The 16066-nt window shown below is 36.3% G+C and overlaps 1 protein-coding gene across 1 annotated transcript in view; it reads left to right on the forward strand.

The window, feature by feature from the left end:
* Positions 1-16066, forward strand: part of RABL3 (RAB, member of RAS oncogene family like 3) — a 37589-nt gene that overhangs the window by 2590 nt on the left and 18933 nt on the right. Inside the window, exon 2 of the mRNA XM_061167070.1 lies at positions 4280-4371. Coding sequence (XP_061023053.1) covers positions 4280-4371 — 92 coding nt within the window. The remainder of the gene's footprint in view (positions 1-4279; positions 4372-16066) is intronic.

Raw genomic sequence — 16066 nt, forward strand, 5'->3', positions numbered from 1 at the left:
ATTGAACTTTTTACCCAGCAAATCAAGTGCATTCTTTTGATCTAAATTAGTTCTATTGATGAAAACATAGAATTAGAACTTCCTTAAATTCGTAAAATTAGCCACTATTCTTGGTACTCAAGTTGTTCTTACTATGTAAAGTTCATACCGTGTTAGCTAACTCTTGTCACCCAAAACACCCAAAAGTTAATTCATGGAGAGCTATACAATATTATTGCATAGAAATGTTTACTCTGACAGAGTTAAACTTAACTTGAAATTCAAGCCTTGTATCAAGCTGATAACTAAATGCTTAGCTATGTGCCTCCAACATAAACAAGCCTACTTGCAAACACAAAAATCAACAATATGCCCTAAAGGCAATAGATAGCAGATGCAATGCAATGAATAAAAGACAAAGCTCAATTTGAGTATTCAAAAGTCTTAACTCGCTTGTATATAAAAATAATAAATGAAAGGGAAATCTGAGAATATGTTTGGTTCAATTACATGAGCATCTAGTATATGAAGAGGTCACTAAAACCCAGTAGATAAATGGGTAGAGCACATCAATAGATAATTAATAAGAGAGGAAAAGCAACTGGCTTGCAAAGATGATCATAATGTGTATCTTTACCAGAAGGTAAACAAATGCAGACTAAAACAAAAATGTCTCTTTTTTACCTCTTATAAACTAACAAAGATGAAAAAGCAACTGCACACTGTTGAGGTGCAGTAAGACCTGCAGGCTTGTGTATATGGCTGGTGACAGAGTAACCAGATACAAATTGTCAGTGTATAACAAGAACTTTAAATGTTGATTTCCTTTTACATATTAATTTCATTTCTGGGAAGGTATACTAACAAAATAATTTTAATTTTAAACAAAAGTTTAAACAGACCTTTTCTTAGTGTAGTGAAAAGTTCAAAGCACCCTAATATCTAATAATGAGAAAATGTTTAAATAAATCATTATGTCTACTCTCTGAACTTGGAGACATTAAAAATGTTTCTGAAGATTCTGTAAGAACATGGAAATTTTTAGCCAATAAATAAGTACTATTTGAGACCCTATTCTTTGTACCAGAAATAAAAAATGAGTAAAACCCAGCCCCAGGCCTCAAAGAACTTAAAATTAAGCAGCAGTAGTAAAATCTAAACGAGCAGATATAATAGTGTGTTTACGTGCTCTGTGGGAGAGTGTGCAGGGAAGTTGAGAGGATGATGAATGATGTGCTCAGTTCTGCCTGTATGGAATATGGAAAGACCTTTTATCTAGAATGATGCTGAGTCTTGAAAGATTAGTTCACAAGGCCGATGGGAGAGCAGAAATAGAAGGAGAGGCTGGGTAGAATACTTCAGACAAAACCAGCTGTGTAAGCAAAGGCTTTTTTTTTTTTTTTAAGTACCTGCATTGCATCACTCAGTCCTACTCTTTGCAAGCCCATGGACTGTAGCCCGCCAGGCTTCTCTGTCTGTGGGATTCTCCAGGCAAGAATACTGGAGTAGGTAGCCATTCCCTTCTCCAGGGGATCTTCCTGACCCAGGGATCTGTCCTGGGTCTCCTGCATTGCAGGCGGATTCTTTACCGTCTAAGCTACCAGGGCGCTTCCCAGGTGGCGCTAGTGGTAAAAGAATCTGCCTGACAGTGCAGGAGATGCAATAGACTGGGTTCCATCCCTGGGTTGGGAAGATCCCCTGGAGAAGGGAATGGCAGCCCACTCCAGTATTCTTGCCTGTAAAATCCTATGGACAGAGAAGCCTGGTGGGCTACAGTCCATGGGGTCGCAAAGAGTCGGACATAACTGAGGGACTGAGCACACACGCATATGTATATATTCACAATAACAATCTTCTTATAGAAAAACTCTGCTTATAATATTAAATCTGCATGCTGACAGTAGTGTTCTTCAGGTGACTTCTTTCTTCTTTTTTCTATACTTTCTACATAGTCTGAAAATAAAACTTATAATAAAAAGTGATAGGTCCACACACAATAAGGCACACAAAGAGGTATTTTATCTTTTATAACAACTAGTGATGCATGAAGCATTACAAATGTGCTTGTTATAATAGCATCCTGAAATGTGTTAATTGAATGAGTAACCCTGCACAGAAATGTACATGGGATAGTTCATTCCCTTTCCTCTTCCTATAGATCTCTAAATACTAGCCCTAACATTAGTAACTATATTATCCTAAACCCAGGAGATCTATAATAAAAGAAAATACTGTCCTATGAATGGGAGAAGATATTTGCAAATGACATATCCCATAAGGGGATATCCAAAATATGTAAAGAACTTACACAACTCAATATCAAAAAACAATTAATTTTTTAAAATATGCAGAGTATCTTAATAGACATTTTTCCAAAGAAAACATACACATGAAAATATGCTCAGCATCTCTCATCATCAGGGAAATGCAAATCAAAACCACGAAATATTGTCTCACACCTGTCAGAATGGCTGTTCTCAAAAAGGCAACAAATGACAAGTGTTGTCCAGGATGTGGATAGAAGAGAACCTCATGTACTCATGGTGTAATTGTAAATTGGTGTAGCCACTGTGGAAAACTATGGAAGCTCCTCATGAAATTAAAAATAGTTGCCATATGATCCAGCAACTACGTCTGGGTATTTACCTGAAGAAAACAAAAACACGAATTTGAAAAGAGGTATCCACCCCTATGTTCATTGCAGCATTATTGACAGTAGCCAAGATCTTGCCATTTATGACGACATGAATGGATCTGGAAGGTATTATACTCAGTGAAATAAGTCAAACAGAGAAAGACAAACTGTATGATCTCACTTATATGTATAATAGAATCTAAAAAACAAACAAAATGAAAACAGGCTCAAATACTGAGAACAAACTGGTGTTTGCTAGAAAGAAGCTGTGGGGAAAGGGGTGAAATAGGTGCAGGGAATTGAGTTACAAGCTTCCAGTTATAAATAAGTTACAGGGATATATTGTACAGCATAGGGAATATCACAAATGGTACTGTAATAGCTTTATATGGGGACAGAGGGTTACCAGACTTACTGTGGTGACCATTTTATAATGTATTTAAATGTTGTATACCTGAAACCAACATAACATTGCACATCAACTATACTTCAATAAAAAGAAAACTGCTGCCTGTAAAGAAAAAGGGCCATAATGTAGGTGGAGAAAAGTTGTTCTCCTTTTCCAAAAGATAAGTCTAGGCCAAGCAGTTGACAGCTTTCCAAAGATCACTGTATGGGAGAACTGAAGTATCTAAATATGAATTTGTGAAATGGTGAATCCCTGTCACTGACAGTGTTCAAGCCCATTCCAAAAGAGCAACTAACAGGATCTGTGAAAGGGACCTCTGCATTGGTGGTCAGTATAGAGGAGATTACCTCTAAAGTATAACAGTACAATTCTAAAATAAGCTGAATAGATGAAATCATTCCAAAGGAAAAGGATTAGTTAATTTGAAATTGCCCTGGATAAATAGATCTCAAAGTGAGTTCCCTGGATCAGTAGGATCAACATTACCTGGGAATTTGTTAGAAGTGCAAATCTTTGGCTTCCATGACACACCTGCTGAATTGGAAGCTCTGGGGACAGGACCCAGCATTCTATGTTGTTTAGCAAGTCCTTCAGAGGATTCAGAGGATGCTGATACTAAATTTGAGAGAACCAGTGTCCTTAACCATCTTCTCTATCAGTGAAGCTTATTAAATCATTGGTATATTCTGTTCAGTTCAGTTCAGTTGCTCAGTCGTGTCTGACTCTTTGCAACCCCATGAACCACAGTACGCCAGGCCTCCCTGTCCATCACCAACTCCCAGAGTCCACCCAAACCCATGTCTATTGTGTTGGTGATGCCATCCAACCATCTTATCCTCTGTCGTCCCCTTCTCCTCCTGCCCCCAATCCCTCCCAGCATCAGGGTCTTTTCAAATGAGTCAGCTCTCCGCATCAGGTGGCCAAAGTATTGGAGTTTCAGCTTCAACATCAGTCCCTCCAATGAACACCCAGGACTGATCTCTTTTAGGATGGACTGGTTGTATCTCCTTGCAGTCCAAGGGACTCTCAAGAGTCTTCTCCAACACCACAGTTCAGAAGCATCAATTCTTCTGCTCTCAGCTTTCTTTATAGTCCAACTCTCACATCCATACATGACTACTGGAAAAACCATAGCCTTGACTAGACGTACCTTGAACACCCTTTAAACAACCATGCTTTGAGTAACGTCGTTACTGCTTATTCTCAGTCTTTTTAGCATATCTTTTATATGACTAGAGTGCTTGTATCTTTTACAGGTGTTGGGAAATCTTCCTTAGTTCATCTCCTGTGCCAGAATCAAGTGCTGGGAAATCCATCGTGGACTGTGGGCTGCTCAGTAGATGTCAGAGTATGTGTTTCTTATATTTTAGTTTTTCAGTGTCATATTAAAGATAACCTGTTCAAACTTGTGCCAGATTACAGCCCTGTAGTCAGGAATAAATAATAAGAATAAAAAACTAGCCTTTATTAAATACCTACTGTGTGCTGGATACTATGCCCAATGTTTTACATATCTTTGCTTATTTAGTCTTTTTTAAACTGTGAGATATAGCTATCAAAATCAAGGCACAGAGAAGTAAAGTAACTTGATCAAATTCATTCAGTTCATAAGCAGCAGAGTCAAGATTTGATTCTCATTATTCTGATTGCAGAGACTTCACTTTTAATTACTGTGCTGTATATATCTAGAGTTCACTTAATGTGCTCCATTAATAATTCTGCTTAAGCCTTTACCAGTAAGATAGCCAACTTTGGCTAGAAATACAGTGTAAAGGCAAAAGCTTCTGGAGTCTTATGTCTAGGTCATCTGTTCCACATCACATTTAGGAAACACAAGTGCTGTTTCCACTGAATTAGCTACCTTCCCAGATATTTCGGTCTTGCTAATTCCAGCTAGTCCTGTCCAAGCCCCTCTTATATTGGCACACCTTTCTCCATTGAGTTAGGAAATAAATGAGGAGGGAATAGTAGTTTGCTTGATTGACAGCTATTATATTTTCCTTCAGTTCTTTGCACCTGTTGTTCCATAGTCTGTGATGTATATTGCTGAAGATTAGAAATCTTTCAGCCTAAGTATTCCTTTTAAAGATAATTTCTTCTCTCTAGTTGCTTTAGAAAAAAAAATTTTTCTTAATCTTTGATGTTCCATAGTTTTGATGACCTATATCTGGGGGTAGGTTAGTTTTTAGTCATCTTGATCAGAAGTTGTACACCTCATGTCTATCTTCATTTTTCAAAATTTTTAGCCATTATCTGTTTGCCTTGCCTTGTTCTGTCTATCTTCTCCTTTTGAACTTCTGTTGGATATTTGTCCTCACATATTTTAATTGCACTTTTCATGTTTTCTATTGTTTATTTTTCTGTGGTGCATTCTGGATAATGTACTCATATTCACTTTCCAGTTAACTAAGAATCTCTTCAACTATGTCTAATCCATTTTTTAATAAATCCACTCAATTTTTTAATTTCAGTAAGTGTAATTTTTAATTTCTAGTTGTTCCTTTTGGTTCTTTTTCAAATGTCAAAATTTTTCAAAATATTCTGACCTTTCATTAGGTTTTTTTATTTTAATCATTTTCAACATAATATTTCATGGTTTCTTTGGATCATTCTATTCTTTTTTCTGGGTGGATGGCAGATCTCCTACTTGCTGTATATGCTGACTCGGCCTCATGAAAATGTACGTCCTGTATGGTTTGTAACTCTTTAAAGAAGACCACATCTTCAAACAGAATTTTTTTTCCCGCTTCCCTTTTGAAGTCTTTATATTTTATGTTTTGAGAGTACCATGTCTTTTTGTTCCGGTTGCTGCAGAGCTCCAGAGATTTCAGTGGTCCCTGTAATTTCTTGGGTTGAAATGTCCATGCCATCTTAATAATGTAAAGTCCCCCAGTATCCAATTGTGGTGTCCATTTTTTGTAGATCTTTCATCAGCTCTGTACAAGGTTCCTGACAGAAAGTTTATCCTGCTTTCCTGATCCAGTGAACTGTTTTTTCCTACTCTCTTTCACTGACTGGGCTGCTCATGAAGGGTCCACATTTCAAGAAGGGAATCTGTTCTTTGTCACTCATCCACATATACTCTCGCCTTGAAAGTTGGAAAATGGATCCCTATTCTTGTCTGGGCACTGTAACTCTGGGGACCAACCCTTGAAACTATATCTGAATCTGGGTAAGCTCCCACTTAACATTCTACAGTTTTTTTCTTCATTTCTAGCATCTAGGGAATTTCCTTTTTTTCTTTCTCTCTTGAGCTTGTCTTTTTTATTAAAAAAAATATATTTATATTTTTTGTGGCATTTCTATGAGTTGAAGTCAGAAGGGACTTGTCTGTGTCATTTCAGTCTACCATGTTCCCAGATTCTTAGCTATGGAAAGAAAAAGAAATTCTAGATAATGAGTTCAGTGGCAACTTTAAGTTTGGTATACCCAGTAATAAGTTCTGGGCATGATTTCCCTTTGGACTTTTCAAGCTCCTTTTCCTTGAGAAAGCATGACATACTGAAAAGAAACTTGAATTTGAACTCTCACTTCCTTGGTCAGTCCACATATTGCCTTTGCTTCTTAAAGAGAGACAGACTAATCAGTTTACTTCTCTGAGCCTTGTGTGTCATTTCCAAAATAAAGGTAAATAATACCTGCTTTATCTAGCCTACAGGTTTGTAGGGAAGATCAGAGAAGCCTAAAACGTGTGAAGTTACGGTCTGGGCTTTACAATTTGAAGTTGAAATTGAACTTAAAATTCAATTTTCTGCCCTGCTTCCACTTGCCCCTCTTATCCATCCAGAGCCCAGTCTGATCATGTAATTTATGTTTTGTCTTATTTGGGTTTTTTTCCCCTTTTCTTATTGAATCGGCTAAATTTCCAGTATGATGTTAGGTAGAAGCAGTGCTAACAGGCATCCTTGTCTCATTCCCAGTCTCAGGAAATTTTTAATGTAATACCATTAAATATGGTATTTGGTATAGGACTTTTTGTAGATATACTTTATCAGATTAAAGTTACCTTCTCTTTCTATTTTAATGAGAGTTTGTATCACAAACTGGTGTTGGATTTTATCGGGTGCTTTTGCATGGTAATCATAATTTCCCTTCTTTATTTTGTAACTATGGTAAGTTATGTTGATTGATCTTTAAATGTGAGACCAACTTTGCATTCTTGGAGTAAATCCAACTTGGTCTTGATGTATTCTTTGGTAACATTACTGGGTTCAGTTTGCTGATACTCTTTCAAATGTAGTGTGTTAGTCACTCAGTCGTGTCTAACTTTTGGTGACTCCATGGACTGTAACCCACCAGGCTCCTCTGTCTCTGGGATTTCCCGGGCAAGAATACTGGAGTGGATTGCCATTTCCTTCTCCTGGGGATCTTCCCGACCTAGGGATCAAACCTGGATCTCCTGCATTGCAGGCAGATTCTTTACCGTCTGAGCCACCAGGGAAGCCTTCTTTTTTTTTTTCCCCTAATATTTACATCTAAACTCATGAGAGACATTGGCCTATCACTATTCTTTCTTATGATCTCCTTGTGGGATTTTAGTATCAGGATTATGCTAGTTTTGTAAAATGAGTTGGCAAGTTTTATTTCTGTGTCTGTTCTCTGGAAGACTTTATGTAAGTTTGGTTTTGTTTCTTCCTTAGGTATTTGGAAGAATTCACAATTAAAAACCTCCAGGCCTAAAGTTTTCTTTGTGGGAAGTTTTTAAATAACATTAAAGAAAATATGAAAATGACTATATTTCTTCCAAATCAATTTTGGTTAACATGTTTTTAAAATAATTTACCTATTTCATGTAAATTGTCAAAAAAATTATTTTTATATCCTCTGTCATCTTTCATTATCTATAGGATCTATAATAATATTTCTTTTTTTTTTTATTGCTGACGGGGGTAATTTGTGGCTTTTCTCTTATTTTCCTTGTCAGTCTTTCCAGAGTCTATCAAGGACCAGTTTTTGGCTTTGTTGATTTTATCTACTACATGTTTGTTTTCTATTTTATTAATTTCTGCTCTTTTCTCTATGATGTCTATACTTTCTTTGGGTTTAATTAGCTGTGTTTTTTTCTAACTTCTTGTACTTGGTAGTTGTTTTGTTGGGTTTGTTGCAGACTTCCTTTTAGAGCTCTAAGGCTCTAAATTTCTTTCTATCCAGGCACAGCTTTAGTTGCCTCTCTGAAATTTTGTTCATTATCATTCAGTTTAGAATAGTGTCTAAATTCCATTATGATTTCTTCTTTGACTCATAGGTTGTTTAGAAATGTACCACTTAATTTCCCAACTTTGAGAATTTTTTTTACCTTTAAATTATTGATTTCTAGCTTACTTTCATTGTGCTTAGAACATATGATATATGATTTCATTTTCTGAAATTTGATGACATTTGCTTCATGCCCCATTTGGTAAATATTTCATTTGCACTTGAAAAGAATGCAATTTTTTAACTGTTGGCACACATTGTTCTAACTATATCAATTAGGTCAAGTTTGTTAATCTTTTGTTCAAATCTTATCTATCCCAACTGATTTTCTTTGCTTGTTTCATCAGTTGCTAAGGAATGAGAATTTTATAATCTCCAACTTTAAGTGTGGATTTGTCTATTCCTCATTTTAGTTCTGCCAATTTTTTGTTTATATATTTTGAGGTTGTTTTACTAGATGTATACTAATTTAAGATTGTTTAAACTTCCTGAAGGATTTTATCATTGTGATATATCCTCTCTGTATCCAGTAATATGTTGTACCTTGAAGTCTGTTTTGTCTGGTAATAAAACAGCTAAATCCACTTTTTCCCCCAGTTTTATTGAGATATAATTGACATGTGACTTTGCAATAGTTTAAGGTGTAGCACATAATGACTTGATACATGTATATATTGAGAAATTATTACCACAATATCTTTATTAACATGTATCACCTCACATAGTAACAGGTTTTTTTTTTTCTTGTTTTCATGAGAATTTTTAAGATCTAAGTGTCATTAATGAATGAATGGATAAAATGTATATGCAATGAAATATTATTCAGCCATAAAAAAGAAGAAAATACTGCCATTTGAAATAACAAGAATGGACCTTGAGGGCTTTATGCTAAGCGAAATAAGTTAGAGAAAGAAAATCACTGTATTAGCACACTTAGTTGTGGAATCTGAAAAAAAACAAACTCATGGGAGCAGAGAATAGATTGATGGTTGCCAGAGTCAGGGGTGGAAAAGGGGGAGGGTTATTATGGGTAAAGGTCATCAAAAGGTACAAACTTCCCATAATAAGATAAATAAGCTCTGGGGATATAATGTACAACATGGTAACTATAGCTACAAGTACTGTATTATATAAACCAACTTATTTTTAGTTAATGTTTTGTGGTATATTTTACTTCTATCTCTTATGTTTCCTATGCCCTTATATTTATAGTGTATTTCTTGTAAATAGGATACAGTTAGGTTCCCTTCAGAAACCTCTGCTTTTGAAGAAAGTGAAATTAAAGTATCCTTGAGTTAGCTTATGAAAGACTGCTGAGTTTTGAACTCCCTTCATAGTTCCAGGAAACACTGGAGAAGATGTAAAACTACCCAAAGGGAGTCTGGAATAAAGGCTATAGAAGATGAAGATGGTGTCATGTAATAATGTGACAGATTTTACTGGAATGAATGTGTTGCTGCTGCTGCTAAGTCACTTCAGTCGTGTCCGATTCTGTGCGACCCCATAGACTGCAGCCCACCAGGCTCCTGTGTCCCTGGGATTCTCCAGGCAAGAGTACTGGAGTGGGGTGCCATTTCCTTCTCCAGGAATGAGTGTGTTACTGACTCCTTTAAAGCCAGGCTGGCCTGAATTGTATTACTGTGGAAAAGTGGGGCATGTGGGGCTGAAAATGACCTTGCTTTTATTACTCTTCATTGAATTGGGCTGGTTGACCTGTCTTCTTTGAGAAAAATGCATTTCTTGAGTGACAACATAAGTAAAAGGCATTTTTAAACAATTTTAAGGAAAGTTCTGATAGACGTATAAGTTATTTTGACTGTTGTTATCATAAAGTGAACAGTTCTTCCCCCTAGCAAGAATGATTAAATCTAATAAGACTTTTACCCAGATAACTTGGAAGAACACATTCTTCTCTGGCAGCTTTTATATTGCAATTACAGCCTCTGTATTATTGAAACCTATGATGAGGATGTCCAGAATCAGTAAAGATCGATAAATATACACTCTTCAGAACTCTTAAAAACAGTTGCCCCATTTAGCTCATTTCACATCTATTAAGAGCCAGCTAAAAATAGAGATGGTAAAGGTGATAATATAATTGTTTAATTTCAAGTGCTGAATGAAGCTAATGATGTTGAAGTATGTGAGTGAAAGTGAAAGTCACTCAGTCGTATCTGACTCTTTGTGAACCCATGGATTATACAGTCCATGGAATTCTCCAGGCCAGAATACTGGAGTGGGTAGCCATTCCCTTCTCCAGGGGATCTTCCCAATCCAGGAATCGAAAGTATGTACTCAGTAACTATTAACTTTTTGGAGTTAGTATGCGCTGCAGAGATGTTCATAACTGAATTGAAGGCAAAAAGGAGAAAAGTTTTATTTTGTGGTATTCTTCATTCATTACTGTGTTCTTATTTTGCTGCCTGAAGTCTAATGGGACCAATATAATGCATGGTTGTGCTTAATTATGAAAATAAGACTTACAGAATTTAATATTTTCACAAACTATAAATAAGGAAATTGATTTGTCATTTCTAGTTTAATGGGATTTTTAACTCTAATTTACACATTGCATACAATCAATATTTATTGAATTCCTCTTGGGCAGCATAACAATATGCAAGCAGTAAGGAGAAAAAAATTTTTTAGAGGCAGTCATCTTAACACCAAGAATATGAGGTGGGAACTAGTAGGTGGGCCAAGGGTTTATATAAATGATCTTTAAAATAATAGTATTATTGAATGATTGCTAACATTTTTTTTAGTGCTTACTTTGACTAAGCACCTATTTAATGTACTAATCCATGACCCTTAATGCTCACAGCCTGTCAAGGTAGATACTGTTAGCTTCTCTATCTGACACATGAAGTAGCTGCGGCAACTGCTTTGTTCATGATGACAGTGCCAGAAAGTAATGGAAATGGAAATCCAAAGCAGACAGTCTGGTTCAAGAGCCTGTGCTTTTGATCACTACTCTGTACTACCTTTTGTTCCAGAATGGTATTAAGGTATTCTGGTGTTGTTAAATATAGTAATGAGTAGATTCATGTGAAGATTTAAATTTAAATGAACTAAAATTAAAAATTTAGTTGTCTAGTTGAACTAACCACATTTCAAGTGCTCAGAACTCACATATTGCTGGTAATTATTATATTTGACATTTCCATCATCACAGAAAGTTCTGTGGAATAGCTCTTATATAGAATATAAGTGTTACAGCAGTTAATAAGAAAAAGTGAAGTGCTTGTGAGGAACAGAAAATTATACTTAGTGTTAATGATTGAATGGGTAGCCTGGGCAACAGATAGCTGGACTGTTCCTTAAGGAGGGGGATATATATTACAGGTGAAAGAGAAGGAAATGGAAATTCTACTCTGGACGTGATGAATGGAGGGATCTATGAGCTATCCACCTGAAGCTGCCGAGAAAGTATTTGACTTGCTGAAGCTCGAGAGAGAATTCTGAGACGGAATCCTCTCTGTGTGGATAATCTTGAACCATGAGAGCTGAGGAGGTTTTCAGAAAGGAAAATTTAGAAAGAGAAGAGCTGAGGGAGAGCCTTGAGGTATATATACTGAGTTGATGGTGAAAAGCGGTTCAGAGAAAGGAAGAGAGGAGGGATAGCTAAGGTGATGGAAAACCACAAGAGCAAAAAAGAGCCGAGACTCATGAAGGAGGGATTGCTTTTTAGTGTGAAATAGTATAGAGATGATGACTGAGAACTGCATTGGTAATGACAGTTAGTGCTGACCTTTTAAAATGCAGCGGAATGTTAATAGAAACCAAATGATGTGAGTAGGCAGAGAGAAAATATAGACAGAGGTTTAAATCAATCTTTCACAAAGTTTAGAAGTTAAGTAAAGGAGCAAGTGAGTACAGAATAGAAGGGGAAAGTGAAGGTTTTGTTTTTTTTAATAGAGGAAATGAACTTGGCTGAAGGCAAAACAGTTAGCAGAAACCTTCATGATATTATTCATTCATTCATTTGTTCATTCAGTATATATATTGCATACCTCCTGGGTGTCAGACACTGTGAAGAATGAGGTAAATTCAATTCCTGCTCCCCTGATACACTCACATTGTTGACTTTTATCTATCCTTCTGTCTTTTCTCCCGACTGTCTCCTAAGACTCCTACCTTCCTGCCTGTCTTTAATAATAGTTTACAGGCACACATATCAAACCAAACTTATTAAAGAACATTTAAAATATACACTGCTCTTTCCTGGTGTGTGTCATTTTCTTTACTAAATTTCTTTCTTCTTTTTAAAAATTACAAACAATGAATAAACTCTTCAAATGAGACAAAACCTGTTATACTTGATCTTGATTTGGTTTCCAGTAAAAAGTAAAGAGGTGAGTAAGTGAGAGGTACCAAAGTTACAGTATGGTTCCTTTTCCCATTTGATGATCAACACATACTGTTGCTGCCTGTTGAGAAAAACCATTCCTTCTGTAGCTGTAAAGTCTGTCATGACTAAGTATTGGATCCCTGATGACCTGATTTAAATATAAAACACATTTCTTAGAATTTGGCATTACCCTCCATCATGTTGAACTCTTAGAATAGCAGCAAGGTACCACTTACTGTGTCAAGAGCAATACTTGTTATAATGTCACGCTTTCCCTTGGAGATCACTCACCCATATAAAAGATACAATGTCAAAGCTGCAAGCTGTGATTTAAAGTTCTTAGGACTCGTTACATTTGAAGTAAGTTAAACTTGGTTTAATTCAGCAGTTTGGAAAGGAAGAAGGGCATCTTCTCTTCTAACTCTGGAAGGAAACATGAAAAGTTTTAATTAAAGAAAGTATTTTGTGGTGAAGAGTACAGATGAGTAGGTCAGTCCAGTTTGGGAGTATGTATTGCCAGAAGGGAACTGCCTAACAGACTTGTTACATTGCAAGGCTAGGAGGGCATGCTACCTGTTACATGGTGGCTGTTATGGAAGGAGTTACAGTCATTTAGGGGAGGCAACATTAGACATTTGAAATACCATTAGAGACAAAAGTGATGTACTTAAATGGTTGTCCAACTTAATTATGTATCAGAATCACCTAGGGAGCTATCTTTCAAAATTCAGCCCCACCCCGGAGGCATCGGGAGTTGTCCAAGAATTACTTTTTTTAATAAGCCTTCCTATTGGTTCTAATTTAGTTTGTTCTCAGAACTGTACTTGAGAAGCACTGGAATTCAGTAAAATAATAAACAGAATATAATAAAACCTTAGAGGATGAGACATCCTGAATCTTTTCCTTGATTTAACCAAGCATATCCAAGTATCTAATATGTGCTAGGTATCATGCTATGTTCTAGGCTTACAAGGTTGAGTAATATAGTTCCTGCTCTTAAGCTCAGGAACCTAATAGAAGAGATACTGGCAGATAAATGAGAGTGTGGTTGGTGAAATGATAGAACTGTGCAGCATGTTATGGGAGCAAATAGGAGGAGTACCTAGCCAGCCCTGGTTGGTTTTGAAGCCAGGGAAGGTGGCAGGATCAAGAGAACTTCATCAAAGTGGTTGAGCTTTTTGATACCAGATAACTAACGCCTTATAATATCTCATATTGTTCATTTCAGTGGTTATGCTTAGAAATCTTGATAAAATGTATTAAACATTTTCTTGCTTTCAAAACAGAATTCATGTAGTTTGATCTTTTTATTGATGATTTAACATGATCATTTATTATCTGTTATTTATGCCATATAATTGCAAAATAGTGATAACTTTTATCACATTCTACAGAATTACTTTCTGTTATCCACAAAGGTCCACAACTACTGTGATTTTGCTATTGTCATTTGTGTTTCCTATCCTCCTTGTTGCCATTCTAATCATTGTCTTCTCTTAATGTCATTGTGACTATCTGTAGAATATCTTATTTATTTAAAATTTTCCTTGGACAAAGCGATTTGGATCTAAAAAAAGAATATGAATAAGTAAAAAGTATGAAGCATTCTGTGAAATATAGTACATGTATTTTATGATACATATTTTAACTACTCAGCTCTCTTTTTAGAATTGATTTTTATTGGAGTATGGCTGCCTTAGAATGTTGTTAGTTTCTGCCCTGTGGTGTGCTCCTCTCAGTTGCTCAGTTGTCTTCCACTCTTTGCGACCCCGTGGACTGCAGCACGCCAGGAATCTATATGTGGGATTCTCCAGACAAGAATACTGACCTGAGTTGCCTGCTCTCCTCCAAGTGATCTTTCTGACCCAGGGATCGAACTCAGGTCTTCCATCTGAGCCTCCAGGGAAGCCCAAGAATACTGGAGTGTGTAGCCTATCCCTTTTCCAGGGAATCTTCCCAACCCAGGAATCGAACTGGAGTCTCCTGCATTGCAGGTGAATTCTTTACCAGCTGAGCTGCCAGAGAAGCCCAATTTCTACTCTACAGCAGGGTTAATCAGCTGTATGTATACATGTATCTCTTTTTGGATTTCCTTCCCATCTGGGTCACCACAGAACACCGAGTAGAGTTCCCTGTTCTGTACAGTAGATTCTCATCATCTGTGTTAAACATAGAATCAATAGTATATGTATGTCAGTCCCAATCTCCCCGTTCATTCTACCAAGCTGTCTTACTTTTTATTTCAGAGCCATTTGATACACATAATGTAACTTCTTCATTTTAATTTTATAAGCAAGGAAACTGAGACTCAAAGATATCAGGGATTATCAGTAACAGTCAAGGAGTATGGTCTAGGCCTCCTGATACCAAAATAGTTCTGACTTTCTATAAAATCAGTGATTCTTAATTCCTGGAGGTTATAGCAAAATCATTTGGAGAATTTTCAAATTTTGCATGCCAAAGACTGGACCCAAAAGTAACTGATTCAGTAAGTCTGGCATGTATATTTCTTTTTTTTCTTAAGGACTTTTTTTCAGCTTTGTTTAGATATAATTAACAAAATTATAAGATATTTAAAGTGTTTATTGTGATGATATACTATATTCTTATACATTGTGAAAGGATTCCTCCCATCCAGTTAATTAGCACATCCATCACGTCACATGTTTATTATTTATTTGGTGAGAACATTTACATTCTGCTCTCTTAGCATATTTCAGTTGTACAGTAGAGTGTTCCCAACTACACTCAACCACATTGTATATCCTCAGACCTTATTACTTTAGAGCTGAAAATTTCCACCTTTTTACCAAATTCTCCCTATTTCCCCCACCTCTGCAACTCCTGGCAAACACTTTTCTGTTTTCTGTTTCTATGAGTTTAGCCTTTTATTCAGATTCCACATATAAGTGATAGCATGCAGTATTTTTTTTTTTTCTCAGTCTGGCTTATTTCACTTAGCATAATTCCCTCAAGATCCAACCATGTTGTTGCAAATGGCAGGATTTCCTTTTTTCTCATGGTTGAATAATGGAAGAATATTCCCTTCCCACAGTTTTATATCCTATCTTCTCTATTCATTCATCATCCATTAACAGACACTTGAATTGTTGTCATGTCTTGACTGTTGTGCAGTATAACATGAGAGTGCAGATAATCTCTTCAGCATCCTGTTTTCATTTCCTTTGGATATATACCCAGAAGTGGAATTGCTAGGTTATATGGTAGTTCTGTTTTTAACTTTGAGGAACGTTAATTCTGTTTCCATAGTGGCTGAACCAGTTTATATTGCCATTAACAGTGCACAAGGGTTCCCTTTTCTCCACATCCTTGCCTACACGCATTATCTCTTTGTCTTTTTGGTAACAGCCATATTAAGAGATAGGAGGTGCTGTCTCATACCTTTAATTTGCATTTCCCTTCTGATTAGTGATATTGAGCAACTTTTCAGGTATTCGTTGACCATTTGTCTTCTTTGAAAAACTCTGCCCATTTT

This window comes from Dama dama, chromosome 19, assembly GCF_033118175.1.
Source record: "Dama dama isolate Ldn47 chromosome 19, ASM3311817v1, whole genome shotgun sequence".
Taxonomy (NCBI): domain Eukaryota; kingdom Metazoa; phylum Chordata; class Mammalia; order Artiodactyla; family Cervidae; genus Dama; species Dama dama.